We start from the raw sequence: 19,147 nt of genomic DNA on the forward strand, positions 1-19,147 counted from the left end.
CAGTGCACCCACCACTGAGTACCCCTGGGCAAAAGGCCCCAAACCAGCCCAAAAATCGAAAATTCCAAAATTGTAGTTGCAGTAACTGTAATGCCCCAAACAAACTTACTTGTGAAATTTCTAATCCAAAAGTGATCCAAAGAAAGTCAAAAAGGCCTCAAATCCAAATATCCAGCAGCATCCACAAAAAGTAATCCTTCCAGCTCCAGATCCAAGGAGATGGACAAAGCACTGGGAGGAGCCTGCTGGACTGGAACAGGAAGTTGAAGACTGTGGGGCACTTCCTTCCTCCCACCCCCCCCCCCCCACTCCCCAAAATGCACTCCTCGCAAAAAAAGTTCAGGCAAATGTCAACCTGAGGAGTTATTCAGATAAAAATCATCATTTTCAGAAGGTTTATGCTGCTTGCTGGTGGATTTCTTGCGCAGAATTGCAAATTTTGTATTTTCGCGAGTGCGAGATTATTGCTGCTCGCCGCATCTACAAGCTCGCAATTGCGAAGTCCCGCGATACGTGATCACGGCGTACTCGCGTTGACAAACTCTCGCTGTGCAAGTTGGCAAACCGCGATGACGTAATCGCGCTCGACAAATTCCTGCGGGATCCCGCAGCAAGATCCAAAACGGCGCAGCACTCGCAAAATATCGAGAAAAACAACTCGGCAAACGCTGAATGACGGTAAGTAAACGCCGCGCGCCGCAAAATTGTATCACCAAGAAAAAAAAATCCGCTGTGTGCGAATTTGCGGATTTTCGGTAAATTCGCGAGCGTTCGCAGGATTGCGGATTTATCGAAAATCCGCAAAATCCGCGAGCGTAACGGATTTTGCGCTCACACTTAATCCCAACAAGTGGGAAGAGGATGTGGGGTAATGGCAAGAGCTGCCGACTTCAGAGATGGGGAACCAAGTTTGAGTGTCGGTGTCAGCTCAACATCCTATGATTCTAGCCTAATCACTTAATCTCCCTATGCCTACCAAAATTCATGTGTCCATAACTGGTGCTCAAGCACCGGTGTTGATGATTAAGTGCCGGTTCTGAGCACCTGAAACTACTGGCTCAAATTAATCACTGATTTAATGAAATGAGGACGATGGAGGAGGAGGTAATGGGTCAAGTGTCAATGCTCTATGCTGCAATGCGTCAGTCCTTCCTTTGTGAATCAGATTTGTGTATGAAGTGTTCCACTTTTTTCTAAGCAGATCTGTCTTCCACTTCAAAAACATTTTGTGTATCAAACACTGTGAGCGTGATTCACAAACTGCACTTTGTAGTACATATTCTAATACCAAATAAATACTACAATTGCAATTGTCAAACAATGCGAGCCTGCAAATTATCTATACATATGTGTGTGGATTCTGCACACCAACTGCAGAGTTGCCACACACATTTAAGAACACGTTTTAATAGTAACTGTGGGTGGGAGGAGTTAAAGAAATTAAGGAGGGTCAGAGAGGTGGTTAGGTAGTAACGTCACCCATGGAGGCATGCAGCTTACACCTTTGTAGTAGGTTTACATTCGAAGTTTGTGAATACCGAAAGCCATAAACGCACTCCAAAATGTGAATTTACCCAAAAGTGTGTAAGTTACCTTTTGGAATCAAGTCTTGTGTGTTTTGCATTTGTAAGCATGTTAAACTTATTAAATCCTTAAAATCGCCTTTTATAGTGCAATGGCAAATCAATCTGCCTGATACATTCAGACAAATGCCTCCTTGTGCTTGTCTATTGTTTGTACTTGCCTCATAATTTTAAATCCTGAGTTACAGGGTGCAAAGAATGCAAAAGCTGAGGTGTCTCAATGTTATTGTATTAAATGGCAACTAGTTTATTATATTGTATTTCTATATAGATTTTGGAGACAGATCAAGACATCCTCATTGAAATCCTTGCTTCGAGAAACAACACAGAAATCAAGGCGATCCTTAAGGTCTACAAAGAAGGTAATCTTTAAGTACCTCCGTTAAGATGTATATAGATAGGATTGTTGACCATGATTCATCTTTAGATTTTATATAGCTAAAGCTGAGGAATTATTAGGCTCAATAGGAAAGTGTGAGGAGGCGAATGTGGGAAAGACCAGTACCACTCTTATAGTAAAACCCTTTCGATTATCACAATTGGTCCATGAGTCACCAAACACACACATTTAGAATTAACAGCTTTTCAGCTTTGGTACAGTGACTGATTCTAGTTGTGCTATATTATTTATTGCTACCTTCCCTCTTTCCTCTTTATGGAAGGATATTTAGGTTTGTATTCAAGGATTTCACTGTTCATATTATCGCTGCTCATGCCTTTGCATTCTTTTTTTTTTAAGTTTGAGTTTATTGAGAACAAAAAGGCAGGAACATAAATGAAGAAAACAGGTAAATGTTATGATCTTACAAAAGGTATGATACAAACATAATGGTAATAAAAAAAACTTAGTAAAGTATAAAGAGACATAAAAGAAAATCAGTAAAAAAATTCTACAAAGAGAAGGTAACATCATAAGCATAGTCAAGCAAAAGAGACAAGGAATCATCATTATGTCAAAAAGATAAAAACTGTCAACTAATTAGGGTAGTGATAAAAAAGGCAATGGGAAGATTTTCAAGGAGGTTTACGTACATCATCAGAGTGGAATGTGGATGAGGTGGGCGGGGAAGTAATTAGAGTTAGATAATTAGATAAAGGTCGCCACAGTAGATCCTGTTAGATTGCTAAGGAGATGGGAGTGACATCATTGGTGTCTAGTCGATGGTGAAAACAAACTGCGTTCAACCAAGAGCGAAAGGTGACATTCTTCGCCTCTTTCCAGTTAGATGTGATGAGGTAGAATGCAATAGCAATTAAGAGGTCAAGGAGCTTAATGTTTTATGAAGATTGAGGCCATATAGGGGAGAGAGTACCGAGAAAGGCAAGAGTGATCGGGAAGGGAATTTGGACATGGAATATTAATTGAATTTGGGACCAAATGCGATTCCAGAACTGGGAAATGGTGGGACATTCAAAAAGCATGCTTTAAATCTGCAGAAGGATGTGCGCAAGACCAACAAGTGGAAGGGGTATCTGGTGAGAAGGTAGACAAAATTAGTGGAGTAAATAAAATCCGATTGTAAATGAAAAAAAGGGTTTGAGTAGTATTAGCAGCTCTGGAGGTCTTATGAATCTTAAACCATATTTTGTCCCAGAGAGGAATTGACCAATCCTGAGATAAGTCTTTTTCCCAGGTTAATTCACTTTTAGTTTTAGGCCTATCTAGGGGAGATTGAAAGGACTTATGAAGAAAAGAAGCAGATGGAGATTGATCTAACGCTGAAGAAATGAATTGAGAAGTGGCGGGAATAGCAAAGGACATGGGTAAAGATTGGATATATTGAACTAAGACAGGATAAAGCAAGTCATATTGTGTGCGAGAAGATAGGGGAAGGGGGAATGTAGACCTAACTTCGGAGAAGCGAAGAGGTTGATTGGGAGAAAGAAGTTGAGAAATCCACCTTATACCTTTGGAATGCCTGGACTTCCAATAAATAGTGCTACTACGAATTTGAATACGTTTGTTATGCCAAATAGGTTGGAGATCAATAGAATGAAGAGATGAATAAGAGGAGGATAAAAAAGGTAAAAGTAGAGTACGAGAATGTGAGATAACAGGGTGGCAAAGAGAGGATAGTTTGGTAGAGAAAGAAAGAATTTCCTGAAAATCAAAGGGAGGGAAGAAGGAAGGTTCTATTTTTAGCCATAAAGGGGGGTAAAACGAGAAATCAGTGGTAATCCAACGGGCAGCTTCTTTCAATGAGAAAGCGCGATGATAAGTTGAAAAGTCAGGAAAGCGAAGACCACCATAGGATTTATCTTTCTTCAGAGATGTCAGAGATATGCAAGAACATTTACCTTTCCATAGAAATTTTTAGAGTAGCATCAATTCTCTTAAAGTAATAACCAGGAATATGGACAGGTATCATAGATATAGTATATAGTACTATAGAAGACAACATAATTTTAATAGAATCAAGGCGACCCCACCAAGAAAGGAAGAGAGGATTACAGCGGGATATAGCTGAGCCAAGTTTTTTAAGTATAGAATCAAAATGTATTTTCAAAGTGTCCGACAAAAGAGGAGCAAACCAAATTCCTAAATTTTTAATCTTAGAGGGTTGCCGAGAGAAACCAGATTGTTCAAAAAGATGTTTTTGACATAAATTGTTTAAGGGGAGAATCTCACATTTATCTACATTAAGTCGGTAACCAGAAACTTGAGAAAAAGAAGAAACCTGTTGAAGGAAGAGAAGATTGAGGGTCAGAACAATATAAAAGGATATTGTCGGCATAAACAGAGAGCTTAACTTGTTGAGAACCAAAGTGGAAGCCAGAAATATTATCATCCAGTCGAATTTTGGTCAAAAAAGGTTCCAGGGCCAAAACAAATAATGAAGGAGATAGTGGGCAGCCTTGCCGAACACCTCTATGCAAGGAAAAGTAATCGGAGACCATACCATTAGCAAAGGTAAAGGCTCGGGGACCAGAGTAAAGCTAAGAAATAAGAGTAATGAATTTAGGAGGGAAACCTGCCCATTGCAAAGCATGAAACATGAAGTCCCAACTAATCGTATTGAATGCTTTTTCTGTATCAAGAAATATGGCGGCCAAAGGATGGTTAAGTGAAGAAGCTTTACTTAGGATATTAAAGAAGACTCGAGAAGTGTCAGAAGAGAGTCTACCCTTGACAAAACCTGATTGTTCCAGGCTAATTAAGTCAGGTAACTGGATCCATTCTGAGAGCCAACAACTTAGCAAACATTTTATAATCTGTATTAACCAAAGAAATAGGGCGGTAATTTTGCAGAGAGTATGATCCTTGCCATCTTTAGGAATTAAACAGATCATAGCTTCTTGAAATGGAACTTGAGAGGAACCAGTGTCTAAAAAAGATTGAACACAAAAGAAGTAATTTTGGTAAAAGAAGTGAAGCAAAGTGACTGTAAAATTCAATGGTAAATCCATCGGGCCAGGTGCTTTCCCCCGGCGTAAAACTGAGACAGCGTGAGAAATCTCATTGAGAGTGATGTCCAAATCCAAGGAGGTAAAATCCACTTGAGCAGAAGGAGGGGAAGGAATAGATTGAAAATAAGGCATGAGATCTGATGAATTTGGGATGGTTTTAGGGGTGTATAGATTTTGATAAAAATTGACAAACTCATGGAGAATATCTTTATCTTTGAATAAAGCTTCACCAGTAGGACTTTGAACAGAATTAATTTTAAGTCTTTCCTTCCTTACCTTCAAATAATTGGCGAGCAATTTTCCCATTTTATTTTGCCCTCCATAATAGCGGGAATTGCATTTTAACAAGTAATTGGAGGCTACATCAGTAGTTAATTTATTAAATGTAATTTTGGCATCAATAAGTTCTTTGAGGGAAACTTCTGTGTTGGTTTGATAATACGTGTTCTCAAGGAGTTTTATTTTATGAAGGAGTTGGGTCGACTTAGCCTCCAAGGATTTCCTCCTCTGTGAGACAAAATTAATAATAAAACCTCGAGCAGCTGCCTTAAAAGAATCCCATATCATAACAAAGGAGGAATCTGGGGTATGATTGATTAGAAAAAATGTAGTGGCGAATTCAGTGAATTTAGTAAAAAAATTGGAATCCAGGATAAGGGAGTTATTAAAACGCCATCAACCAGGATGAGGAGAGAAGGGAATGAGATCGACATCTACATGGGCAGGAGCATGGTCTGAAATTAAAATGGACCCAATGTCAGAGGAAGTGGCGTGTTGAGCTAGTAATTTGCTAGGGAAAAGGTAATCTATACGGGATTGGGAATGATGGGAAGGGGAATAGAAACTGTATTCTCTAAGGTCGGGATGAAATAGTCTCCAAATATCGACTAGAGCTTTATTATATATTGAATTGGTAAATTGAGTGTGCATTTTGGATGTACAAAATGTAACTTTAGAATTACGGTCAAGGATAGGATCAAGGACTTGATTACAATCACCACCAAGAATAAGATAATCATCATTAAGTGAATACAGTTTTTCAGAGATGGTAGGCCAGAAAGAATTAGCAACACCAGGAGGAACATAAACATTGAAAATAACAATAGGAATCTTATCTAGAAGTAATTTAACAATCCCATCGGCCATTATCATCAAATTCATGAGAAATAAGAGAAACATTCAATTTTTTAAAGCATAATATCACGACACCATTTTTCTTGCCCATAGCAGGGGAGTTAAATACATGACCCACCCAACATCTTTTAAGCTTAGAGGCTTCATTATCTGAAAGGTGGGATTCTTGAATCTGGGCAATATCAGTCTTAAGCTTAGCAAGATGAGACAATACCCGATGCCTTTTAATTGAATTATTTAAACCTTTAACATTTCATGTAGTAACTCAGAATTTAAGTCAATAAGAGAATATGAACGAATAAATTTAGCTCACAAAAGCAACCAAGAAAGAATATAAAGGAAGAAAATAATTAAGAGAATAATAGGGTAAAAGAAAAGAGAAGATGAAGGTAAAGAGAAGAAGAAAGAGAAAAGAGCATTATACATAGAAATAAGAAAAAAGGATATGGAACAAGAAGACAGTACATGTCCAATACATACAACTGAAAAACAAACTTACGGGAACGAACGAAAAATGAGGGTGGCGACGCCTAAAGATGACGACGGCAGACAACGAGAGCGCACCAAACAACCGCTACAAAACACCTGGATTATATGAAACAGAAGGGGCACATCGGGTAAGGAAGGACGACAATGACATCTGTAAAAAGAGAAATTAGGGTAGTAAATATGAGAAGAAAACATGGGATAAAAAAGGGGTATATGCATACAAAAGGGAATAATCAAGAACAAGCATTGAAAGACCAACAAGACATAGAGCATAACCACATAACCAATGGTATGAAAAACCAGTTAAACCATTATAAAAACCAGTTAAGTAACTAAGCATTTCCAGAGGCGTCCATTGCATCTGCTCCATGATGACAAAGGAACTCTTATAGAGCAACTGGATTTTCAAACGTGGTAGTTTTGTCTTTGTAAGTGACCTTGAAGAGACATGGGTGGAGCAAGCTATATCTAGCGTTGAGGGCTCGTAGTTGAGGACGCATGTCTAGAAATTTTTTTGGACGGTCAGCTGTTGTTTTAGCTACGTTCTGTGACAGATACAGGCAATGTCCCTCCCATATAATCTGCTTTTTAGCTTTGGCCGCTGAGAGAACCTGTAGAAGATCAGTGTATTGCAGAAACAACATGATGACACCTCGAGGCTTGTTAGACACTTTGGGGCCCGGTCTATGGGCTCTTTGGATGTTGATGGTAATGAGGCGGGTAAGTCCAGAATCTTCGGGAGAAAAGTTTGAAAGAAGGCAGGAGGATTAGACCCCTCCAAAAGTTCTGGAAGACCATAAAGGCGAAGGTTGTTTCTGCGATTTCGATTTTCCAAATCCTCCGCTTGACGTTTGAGTTGAAGTATGTCCGCTTCCATCGAAGAAATACGAGAGCAGGAAGTGTGATGAGATTCTGTCGATTGTTCTAGGATCAGCACACGAGAATGCAACGAAGACCATTTATCATGCATAGGGGTCCATTAGGATAACGGGCGGAAACATTCCGCCCGCCACCCTAACGGAGATTGGGACCGCCCGCCTAAAGGGCGGGGGTCCCGACATTGGCATTAGGATGCGCCCGCCACTGTGGCGGGCGCATTCCTCAAAGTAACATTGTGGCGGGCGGTGCTCACTGCACCGCCCGCCACAATGTGAAAAACAAATGCACGCATTTGCATACTCGAAGCGGCAGGCACCGCGCGGTGCCTGCCGCTGCGATTATGCAAATGCAGGGGGGTACCACAGGTACCCCCCCGTGTGCCACCCCCCTTTGCCCGTCACTCTGGGGGCCCATAGGGGCCCCCCAGAGTGAAGACCGCATGCCTTTCCGTGGCGGCATTGCCGCCACGGAAAGGCATTGAGAAATGCCTATTCTAATATGGATGGCGGTGTCTGATAGACACCGCCACCATGTTATCCCTTTTCCGCCCCGGCCGCTATGCGACCGGGGCGGAAAACAGGCGGGCGGTCTTTCCGACCGCTGCGCTCCCCTCCGCCATCGTAATATGGCGGGGGGGAATGCAGGGAAGGATGGCGGGCGGATTGCCTCCGCCAGGGTGGCGGTGGCCACCGCTACCCTGGCGGAGGAAATCCGCCCGCCATCCTAATGGGCCCCATAGTTTGTAAAGTTTTAGTGGTCATCTCCATAAATGGCTTGAGGGTACGTATTTCTTCCAATATGAGATCCATAGAAGATGAGGAAGAAGCAGAGCTCGGAGAGGGTGGGTCTTTCTTTAGACGTTTGGTAGATCCTGTCGTTGTTGGAAGTTTGCTGGCAGGATGCATTTTGGAAGATGTTCCAGGTTGTAAATCATTGCTTGGAGCAGGATTGCCTTCCATATCCTGAATAGTAGAGTCAGAGTCGGAGCATATAATTAATTTTTTTGCCGCAGAAAGCTTGAGATTGCTCAATTTCTCCATATAGAAGTAGAAAGAATGTAAAAAAGGGGTCTCAAATTAGCAATTCTTCACTGCATAAATGGATGTCCAGAGTTCCAGGAAGAAGAAATGAGGAAAAACATGAGAAATGTATTTAAAATGGTGGCAAAAGTCAAGCAGATGTCATGTCCTAGGTAGTATTAGTGGGGAATGAGAGCCCAAAAATTGAAGAGTATTGGATTAAAAAAATGCTAGCCATGACAAGTGTGGGAGGGGAGAAGCCTTTCATATAGTCATGCAGTTGAGGGGAAAATCGCGTTAAAACGCGAAACAAAATGGCGGCCGGAATCAGAAAATCGATTCTCGCTGAATATTAGCCCAGGAGAGCCATTAGTAGCGCTGAAAACGATGCGCCAGGCTCACCTTATGTTGTGCTGTTGAAATGTGGGCTTCACTGCGTTTATCCCCCGATGTAGCTGCTGGATGCCTTTGCATTCTTGATTTTCAGTATGCTTCTGAACCACTGTCTCCTCTCTCCCTCTGTGGAACTTCAGACATTTTCTCTCTCTTTTACTTTCAAATTTCACATTTTACTAATTATTTCATTTTACTTACTATCAAGTTTTGTTTTTTCCTAGGCATTTGTTCTGTTATTCCCTTCTGTCTCACGCACAATAGATTTCCCACCCATTTAATCTGAATCCTACTGACCTTAATAGTGATTTCAACTACTTCTCACCCATTCTGATCTGCATCATCAATTCTACTCACTCCTTCAGTCTTTTGAGCCTTCCAGAATTCCTCCCTGACCTTGCCATACTTATTCTCTCTGTTTAGAGAAATCATCCTACCTGAAAGCAAAATAATTTTTAATAAAGGCATATCCTTCTAATAACACATTTCTCACTCCAGTCTCCACTCGGCTCATGACTCTCGTCTTCTGTTTGCCAAGAAAAGTTATTTTCTCACACCTATAGCCACTCTGTCACCATACCTGGGGTCTTTCCTATCTATTTTCAAAGATCTTCCCAATCTCTTGTCTCGCTATTGTAAAAAAATAAAAAAAATAAGTGCCAAGGCCGTTGTCAGGAGGCCACTGCAACTTGCACCACTCACTGCCCCTACCAGCGCTGCCAATGAAAGTACCAACGCAACTACTAACCATCACACTCCTACACGTGTGAAATTTAGACTATTCCAGACCCACAAAGCTATAAGAATTGCTTGGATAGTAGTTATTAGTCATGTTGTAATTTATATTGCTAAAGTTCTGTTGTTGTGCTCATCTTTAATGTAGAGAAACAATGCCTCCATATGGCAGTCTGTTGACAATTCAGTGCCGGTGGAAAGCACCAGAAACCACTGTCTCAAATTAAGCACTGTCTACTTCTGATTTTGCTACTTCTTTAACTCCATAATTGATCTAGCATGTTCCCTGTGATGGTCCGTTAACCCCCTCTATGCGACTCTGTTTCTCTAGATTCTCCTAATTAGGCCCAGGTGAATTCATCATTATGCTGGCATATTTCAGCATAATTGTAGTAACCCCACGTTACTCTTGCCAGACGACATTCTGCTATAATGTCATGTCTTGCAACTATGTGCCATTTGCAGTAAAAATGTTCCAGAAAGGTACAGGCCCAACAATACGTGAGTTGCTGTCATTAGCAGTGCTTTTGTTTTATTGCACTATTTTTAGTGTAACATTCATCCTCGTATTCCAAAGTTGGCAGTAGGATGCATTTTGCAACTATTTCGATACAATATAGCCAGTTAAAATATAATGTCAGTTTTGCATCTTGTATAATGAAGGGCGATTTCATGTAATCTGTACAAAGTTCAATATATTGTACAAAACCAAATTGCATGAGTTTTGCACACCCCAAAATCTGATATCAGATTCTAAGCTTTGTTATTTTCTGACTCTTGCTATCCCAAGTGCTGCTGAGTCTCTGATTCAATGCCTTCATCTCTTATTCATAAACGCTACTATCGTCTTCTATATCTCACAATATTCATTGATCGTTCGTTCTCTGCTCAGGTTGTCTGCCTGACACCATTAAGTGGTCTTTTTATTTTCCCCCTTTAAAGAAACACGTCTTTGCCCTCTTTGCCCTCTCACTTCCCACTACCTTCATCTTTAAAGTTCTGAAATGTAATCTAGGTAGTCAACCTCCAGCTTTCAAACATGATCGTTGTTAGAAATGGGGGTCTCTAGTTGGCAGAGGTAGGTCCAAGTAGGGACTCTTTCTTCTAGACAGGGTAAGGGGGATAGACACCTCAAACTAAACCAAGGAAAAACAGAGATCCTCCTCATCTCCTACAGAGATGACAACCCGCAAATCACTGAATGGGTGAAAACCATTGACGCTCTCAAAGGAAATCTCACGCTGACCAACTCAGTAAAATCACTTGGAATCACCCTTGATCGCAAACTTACAATGACAAACCACATCAAGAACTCCGCAAAAAGCGCCTTCCTCAATCTGAAGCTCCTCAACAAAATCAAGCCACACATCCCACAGAGGGATCTCCAACAAGCCACCTCTATGCGACTCTGTTTCTCTAGATTCTCCTAATTAGGCCCAGGTGAATTCATCATTATGCTGGCATATTTCAGCATAATTGTAGTAACCCCACGTTACTCTTGCCAGACGACATTCTGCTATAATGTCATGTCTTGCAACTATGTGCCATTTGCAGTAAAAATGTTCCAGAAAGGTACAGGCCCAACAATACGTGAGTTGCTGTCATTAGCAGTGCTTTTGTTTTATTGCACTATTTTTAGTGTAACATTCATCCTCGTATTCCAAAGTTGGCAGTAGGATGCATTTTGCAACTATTTCGATACAATATAGCCAGTTAAAATATAATGTCAGTTTTGCATCTTGTATAATGAAGGGCGATTTCATGTAATCTGTACAAAGTTCAATATATTGTACAAAACCAAATTGCATGAGTTTTGCACACCCCAAAATCTGATATCAGATTCTAAGCTTTGTTATTTTCTGACTCTTGCTATCCCAAGTGCTGCTGAGTCTCTGATTCAATGCCTTCATCTCTTATTCATAAACGCTACTATCGTCTTCTATATCTCACAATATTCATTGATCGTTCGTTCTCTGCTCAGGTTGTCTGCCTGACACCATTAAGTGGTCTTTTTATTTTCCCCCTTTAAAGAAACACGTCTTTGCCCTCTTTGCCCTCTCACTTCCCACTACCTTCATCTTTAAAGTTCTGAAATGTAATCTAGGTAGTCAACCTCCAGCTTTCAAACATGATCGTTGTTAGAAATGGGGGTCTCTAGTTGGCAGAGGTAGGTCCAAGTAGGGACTCTTTCTTCTAGACAGGGTAAGGGGGATAGACACCTCAAACTAAACCAAGGAAAAACAGAGATCCTCCTCATCTCCTACAGAGATGACAACCCGCAAATCACTGAATGGGTGAAAACCATTGACGCTCTCAAAGGAAATCTCACGCTGACCAACTCAGTAAAATCACTTGGAATCACCCTTGATCGCAAACTTACAATGACAAACCACATCAAGAACTCCGCAAAAAGCGCCTTCCTCAATCTGAAGCTCCTCAACAAAATCATCCACACATCCCACAGAGGGATCTCCAACAAGCCACCCAAGCACTGGTCCTGTCCAGACTGGACTATGGAATCGCAACCCTATCCGGCACAGCCCTCTCACACCTGGCAGCACTAAAAACAACCCTCAATGCAGCAGCCAGAATGGTCTCAGGAGCAAGGAAATTTGACCACATATCCACCGCACTCAAAGATCTAAAATGGCTCCCAGTGGAAATGCGCGCAAACTTCAGAACGGCCTGTCTCACACACAAAGCCCTGCACACAGGGAAACCGGAATATCTAGCCTCCAGACTCAAGAAGGCGGGCCAAACCAGAAATCTCAGAAGTTCAAACTCCCTATTACGCATCCCCCTGAAAACCCAGAAACAAAAAACTGCCAGACGCTCTTTCGCCGGCAACGCACCAAAAATTTGGAACTGCATCCCAGTGGACATCAGAACTACCCCTTCCTTTCCCGAATTCAAGAGCCGTCTAAAAACCCTCTACCTCAACCGTGCATTCCCGAACTCTACCTCAATAGACCACCATGGAACTATGACTACCTCAAAACACTACCTCAAAACCATCCCTTAGGCGGCAAACAACTTTGTTAAGAATCGAACTTGGATGTATCTTGTTTATTGTTTGCTGTACTGCTCCGCACTTTTTTCACCCTGACCGACTGTAAAGCGCTCCGATACCCCTGGGTCTGGCCAGCACTATAGAAAACTCAAAAAATAAATAAAATAAATAAATAAACTTTAGACAACCCCCTGTTTAGCTTGTCACAAGCAGACAAGCTAATCCAAAAGGCAATGTGTAAAGTATCTGTACTGAGTCAAAACGCACAGTAATACAGTGATAACACCACAAATGGACACCACACCAGTTTAGAAAAATTAATATACACCTGACTTGCTTTTCTTTGCTGATACACTCACATTGAATGAATATTGTTGACTTTGGTAATTTGTTTCCTTGAAGTCACTAATTAGGGCTTCACAGATGTAGTTCTTTGAATCAACAAGATTTTCTGTAATAAAGGGGCCGATGTAGGTAAATCAGATTTACCACTTCATAAATACCGAATTTTACCGATTCGGTATTCATGGATCGGTAAATCTGATGTAGGTATTCATTCGGTAAAAAATACTGAATTGGTATGATTCGGTATTTACCGATTCTGTAATTAAAGAATCGGTATTTGCCATTGATTCCTATGGGCCTTGAAGTCCATAGGAATCAATGGCAAATACCGATTCGGTAATTACAGAATCGGTAAAATAACGAATTGCCAAGGGCGACAGGGTGTCACTTTGACACCCTGTAGCACCCCAGTTTTTGGCTTGTGTGCAATGTGACACACATACATGCCCCTAGGGCATGTATGTGTGCCATATTGCACAGGTGTACATGCACAGATGTGCATGTACACAGAAATTCGTAATTTACCATGCAACAGTATTACATGGTAAATAACGAATTTCTAAGGGCCTGTGGCACTGTAAACTGTGCCACCTACATTTGGAATTACAGAATCAGTATATCTACCGATTTGGTAATTTACCGAATCAGTAACTATATCGATTCTGTAATTTTCAGCCCCCTACATAGCAAAACCCAAATACCGGTCGGTAACTGCCGAAATCGGCCGTTACGACCGGTATTTGGGCTCCTACATTTGGCCCAAAATCCCTTGAAGGCACGTTTAGCTTATTCTGATTTACTTTCTAAAAGTGGATTTTTCATACACACAATTTAAAAACCATCTTTGTTAAAATATGTGTTAATAAATTCTGAATTCAGAGAGCCTCAACTTGATTTGTCTATCTTGTCACAGTGGGAAGTTATACTTCTAAGATGTTACAAAATGTTTCATAATATATCCCATTGGGCAGATAGCCTTTCAATAGTGAAAAATGAAATTGGTAGTATTTCACTATCAGGACATGTCACACACATGTCCTACCTTTCACCAATACTGCACCCTACCCATAGGGGAACCTTGGGCCTACTACAGGGGTTAGGGATTACGGCCTGGCAAGTAGGTGCACTTGCCAGGTCAACATGGCAGTTTACAACTCTGCACAGACACTGCAGTGGCAGGTATGAGATTTCATTTCAGGGCTACTCATGTGGGTGTAACAGTCAATGCTGCAGTCATACATGTAGCATTTGATGTACAGGCGTGGGGCACACACATTGCACTATATCAGTAAATTAAATAGTCAACCAGGGAACCATCAATCCATAAACATAATTTATTCTGGGAGAACAGAGGCACTTTAGCACTGATTAACAGTGATAAAGTGGCCAAAGACCTGTAGCCAACAACAACAGGTCAGGAAAAAATAGGAGAAAGAAGCAAACAGTTAGGGGATCACCCTGCAAAAACAGCAAAGTCCAACAATCAAATGTACTCACCTCTGCAGTTTCACATCCACGCTTCTAATCCTGCAAAACAGACCTCTTTTCATGCTGTTATCATCTTAAGTCTGTTTATCATATTACAGTAAATATCTACTCAAATTACTTGACACATGATGACTATCCTAATCTTCCTACCCAACTTTCATTCCTTAGGCACTTTTATCTTCTGACCTTTGAAAATGGTGTTACACAGTGTCATCAGCTAACGATAATTCGTTTTCAAATTTCTATGCCAGAATGTCATCTAGACTTTCCTAAATATTGTTTACATAAATATTCCTTCATTGGACATACATTTTCCATTATGAGCTCCAATGGGGTGATGTCAGAAAGTGGATTATCAGTTGAAGTGAATGGTGGTCTTCTTTAACCCCTTCCATGCTCCCGTCTGTCGTTGGCCGTCGCAAGCACTACCTCGCTGGTGCTGCGAACGGCCAATGGCCTTCGTGGCCCCGCCCACTCCACGGAACCGCCTCACGGCGAAATAATGGCTGTGGTTAAGGAGTTAAGAAATAATGACACTGCTCCTCACAAGGTCCATTGCGGTCTCTGTCTTCTGAAATATAAATCCCATATGATATAATGGGATTTATATTTCAGCAAATAGAATATCTGTCTGCACTGCTGGGTCATAAGAGCATAGTTGAACGATTTTAATTGACCACCCCTCTATTAGTGATGGCAAAGGAAAACATGGATTTAAGAGGAAAGGGTCTTCAAGGTCTAATTTTATTTGGATTCCAAAACCAGCCTTGGTGACAGCAGGTAGGTCTTGAAAAGTGCGCAAGTCAGACTTGTGACAGTGTCTTAGTCCCATAGCATTTTCCATCTCTGTGTTCTAGGAAGTCATTTTACTTTTTTCAGGAGTTATAGTATTCAGAAGCCTTTTGAATAAAGTAGATTTTATCAAATAGCTTTTTGACACTGTTTGTGCCTTGAGGGCTCACTAAGTGAATCCAGTGCCCTCAACTTTGTTAACTCTTGTGTGCTATTCCACACACTAATACAGACCCAATCAGGAAAGGTTTCAGCTACCAAGCTGCAATTATGTGGCTATTATAGGTATTTTTCTATTTCCTTTATGCAGATTTCTATACTGAGCTGTCTAAAGATATTAGCGAAGTCACAAGTGGATATTTTCGGAAAACTTTGTTGGTACTAGCCAAGGTGAGCATGCCATGCCCAGGTAATTTTATGTCTATAAACAGAGCCTTCTTCAAGCAGAATCTTCTTCATTGTTCCTTTTTAATCACTCATTTGGATGTTTGCTCACATGTATTTTCATTGCACGTTAGTTGGTCTGTTTGATAGAGTGTTTTTGGCTTTTACTTGAAAGCATATGATTGTCTTTGGACTGGTAATGTTTAGTTTATTTCATGTGGTTTGAGTATGCACTTTTAATAACAATTCATGTTGCAAATCTGAATTTAACGCACAGCAATTGATTTTTCCAGGGTGACAGAAGTGACGATACTCATTTGGATGATGAATTTGTGGACAGGGATGCAGGGGTAAGCATTCCACGTACAGGTTCTTGGTGGTCTTGTCCTTCTAAAAACAATATGGTAGTCATCTTTTCTTTCTCATGTATTTAAACAGTTAAGAATGTCACAAAAAACCGTGGCAGAGTGTGTACTCTTGTCGGATGTCATAGAAGATGTTTTACTGTTACATATATCAATAAACATAAATTAGTTACCTGATCTCAGTTTCCTAAAACTACATTTCACTCAGCCTTTTCTTTACACTGCTATATTGGCACAAGTACATTTACTCCTGCAATTGTCCCAAATGTATTTTAAATTATTTGCACCTCACCCTTTCTGAAAAGACCACATAAACTTTTGGTGTTTAGGTAATTGTTATCTTGAAATTATTTAAATGCTAACTTGTTTAAAATCCACTCTGCATTTTATTTCTCGCTAAGGACTGAATGACTATATTGTTTTAAAGTTGAAGATGAGTTGCATGTCAGAATATCAACTGCAAAATATTGATACAAGCATTTCATAGTAAAAATATTTAAGGCCACTATATCAACTTTTGATAGTTATAAAGGCAAGTACAAAAATGTTGACATTAAAACCATCATATTTAAAATATATTAAATACAAAAATATAGATTCTAAAAATATAGATTAAAAAAGAGATGGTGACTTGATATTAGAACAAATTCCAACATATCTACAATATATAAAAAATAACTGCAATGCAATTTAGATTTAATGTAATATTTTAATTTAAAATAAATCTAATATTTTGCTAAGAAACGAAAACATTTATCATAAATAGATAAGTATATAAATATGCTGCAGTGTAATATATGTACTACTGACTGACGTCAGTGTAATATATAGCAGATCTCCTTCGCCCCTCCTACCATGTGTAAGATGGTGGTTTCAGGCTGGCTGGCGTTTCCAATCTCGCTGCTTTTGCGGGTCCTTTGAGGTGTCCGAGGTGCTTCGTTGTCCGGAGTGGCTGCAGACGTAACGGAGGTTTGCAGCGTCACAGAGGTGCTACTCTTCGGTCTGCTGCGACTTGAGAGGCGGAGACGCTAACAGATGAGGACGCCCTAAGGTGCTTTTTGCCTTGTTTGTGCTTCGTTAATTGAAGGAGGTACGGAGGCTACGGAGGCTTGCAGTGGTACAGCGGTGCTTCTTTCCCGTTCTATTGCAGCTTGCGCTCTGACGAATGCGTGAGACTGAGGAGGCTGGGTATTCTTCTTCCCCGCGTTATCGGACCGAGGTAGGCCAGTTGTTAAACGGATGGTCTGGCTCTTTCTTTCAGCGTTATACCTTGTGAACGGGCCAACTTTTGGAGAACGATTACAATTTCTTGCTTTACCTGTCATTGGAGAGTCTCTGTGTCACAGATTAGCTTTTGGGCTAAGACTATAGCTCTCAGGGAATTTTGCGCTTTTGCTTATTTCCGATCTCACCCGTAATTGAGGAGTCTCTGTGTCAATGCTGGAGTGCGGAGAGGACTACGTATCCCATCTTGACGCTCACACTACTGGCCGATTACTGGAGGAAGGAAGTGACCTGGGGCTATCCTCTGTGCCTTGCATTGTGGGTCCCTGGTGTTGTGGCTCGAGCTGGGGACTGTCTCTGAATCTTCGCCTGTGGACCTTGCCTGACTCGGGTAGCAAGCAGCAGCTTCAGGGGCGGTGCACGGCAGGTCTCTCATGCCCAGGAGTCCCTGCACAGCCTCGACCATCTCGGCCACGCCCCCGGTAGCCACGCCCCCCGCCTGCAACGCCCCTACTTCAACAGTTCGTCTACGCTCCGCGGGAAGCGAGCGGGACGCCGAGCGAAGACCGGGCAAAGGGCGGGCAGTCTGTGGCTGTCCGGGGCTGTCCTTGGCTGGGCTGGGCCACCCCACTTACATCTTTGACTGTTTCATTAGGTACAGAGGGGTTCCCTATTAGTAATAGAAATCCCTGGTTTGCTGTCTTGTGGTAATGTCCACCCGTTCAGGGAGAAGCCTGAGAGGAGGGGAGGGGGGGAACCAGCTGTATCATAGGACCAATGGACCAAGTTATCACACGGTTGCCACTGTCATAGGGAAAGAAATTGCTATGACAGAGCGGCGCCTTTCTCACGAACACCCTCCGTCCAAACGGTCATCTTTGGGTTCCCTGGCATTTGTTACCTCCCCTGCAAGTAATTGTGCCCCCTTGCTAACTACTTCCCCCATACAAGAGCTGTCACGGGTTGCTTCCCTGAGGGCCAGTGTAGATAGGCTTGAGAATTTGGCAGCTATTTCTATACCCATGCCTACTGTTACTAGTACTTCGGATCCACGCCCAAATGTGTCCCTACTTCCTGCCCTATTATTCCTATTTCTAATAACCATACCCCGCAGATACCTGATGTGCCTCTGCCGGTGCCAAAGAGCTTAACACACACTAAAAGGAAGAGGATTGCTAACCCGCGCAAAGGCAGCTTCCCAAAGCTATATAAGAGACAAAGGAATCAGGGAGTTAGAGGAATGGGAACAAAAACAGGTGAGGGGCTAGGCATGAAAAATCCCAGGATTGAGAAGGGGGATGCTCACCTCGGTAAGTCAGTCGAGAAAGTATGTGTAGATTTAACGACCGACTCCCTTGCAGCTCCACCTAATTCCACTGCTATTGTACAAATTGAGGAACTGATGAGATCACTGTTATCCCCGATTGTAGAGAAAGTAAAAGGGTTGGGAGAGAGGCTGGACAGATTTGAACAGGCAACTCTGGATAACTTCTTCTCCCTCAAAACCCTTATCAAATTGCACCGTAGAATTAGGGAGGATGGACTGGGAGGGGATACCAATACTCGGGTGATCCCTACTCCTCTACATGCCGCACCTACTGCTGCTTTTAATATGGCAAATACTGCAAATAAGCAGGCTGCGGCAGATGCACTTGTTACCCAAACGGTGGCTCCCTTGAGTAGCACTGGACTCTCAGGGCCGGCCGCAACACCGGTCTTAGCACAACTAAATGCACCCAAACCACTTACTGTCCCGGCTAAGACACCTACCAGGGTTGAGCAACCTGGCAGGAAGGGACCTACCAAACCCAAGGGAACCCCGATTGGGCATGGTACCGGACCTGTTGATGCCCCTCCACTAAGAACCTGCACTAACCTCCCAAAAGCTCCTCAGCCAGA

At 41.8% G+C, this 19,147-nt stretch overlaps 1 protein-coding gene across 1 annotated transcript in view; it reads left to right on the plus strand.

Moving 5' to 3' along the window:
- The window catches only part of LOC147727230 (annexin A1-like), a 671,221-nt gene that overhangs the window by 521,175 nt on the left and 130,899 nt on the right, over positions 1-19,147 (plus strand). Inside the window, exons 5-7 of the mRNA XM_086963596.1 lie at positions 1,855-1,945; positions 15,586-15,665; positions 15,953-16,009. Of these exons, the coding sequence (XP_086819722.1) occupies positions 1,855-1,945; positions 15,586-15,665; positions 15,953-16,009 (228 nt within the window). The remainder of the gene's footprint in view (positions 1-1,854; positions 1,946-15,585; positions 15,666-15,952; positions 16,010-19,147) is intronic.

The sequence above is a fragment of the Lissotriton vulgaris genome, chromosome 3_1, assembly GCF_964263255.1.
Source record: "Lissotriton vulgaris chromosome 3_1, aLisVul1.2, whole genome shotgun sequence".
NCBI lineage: Eukaryota > Metazoa > Chordata > Amphibia > Caudata > Salamandridae > Lissotriton > Lissotriton vulgaris.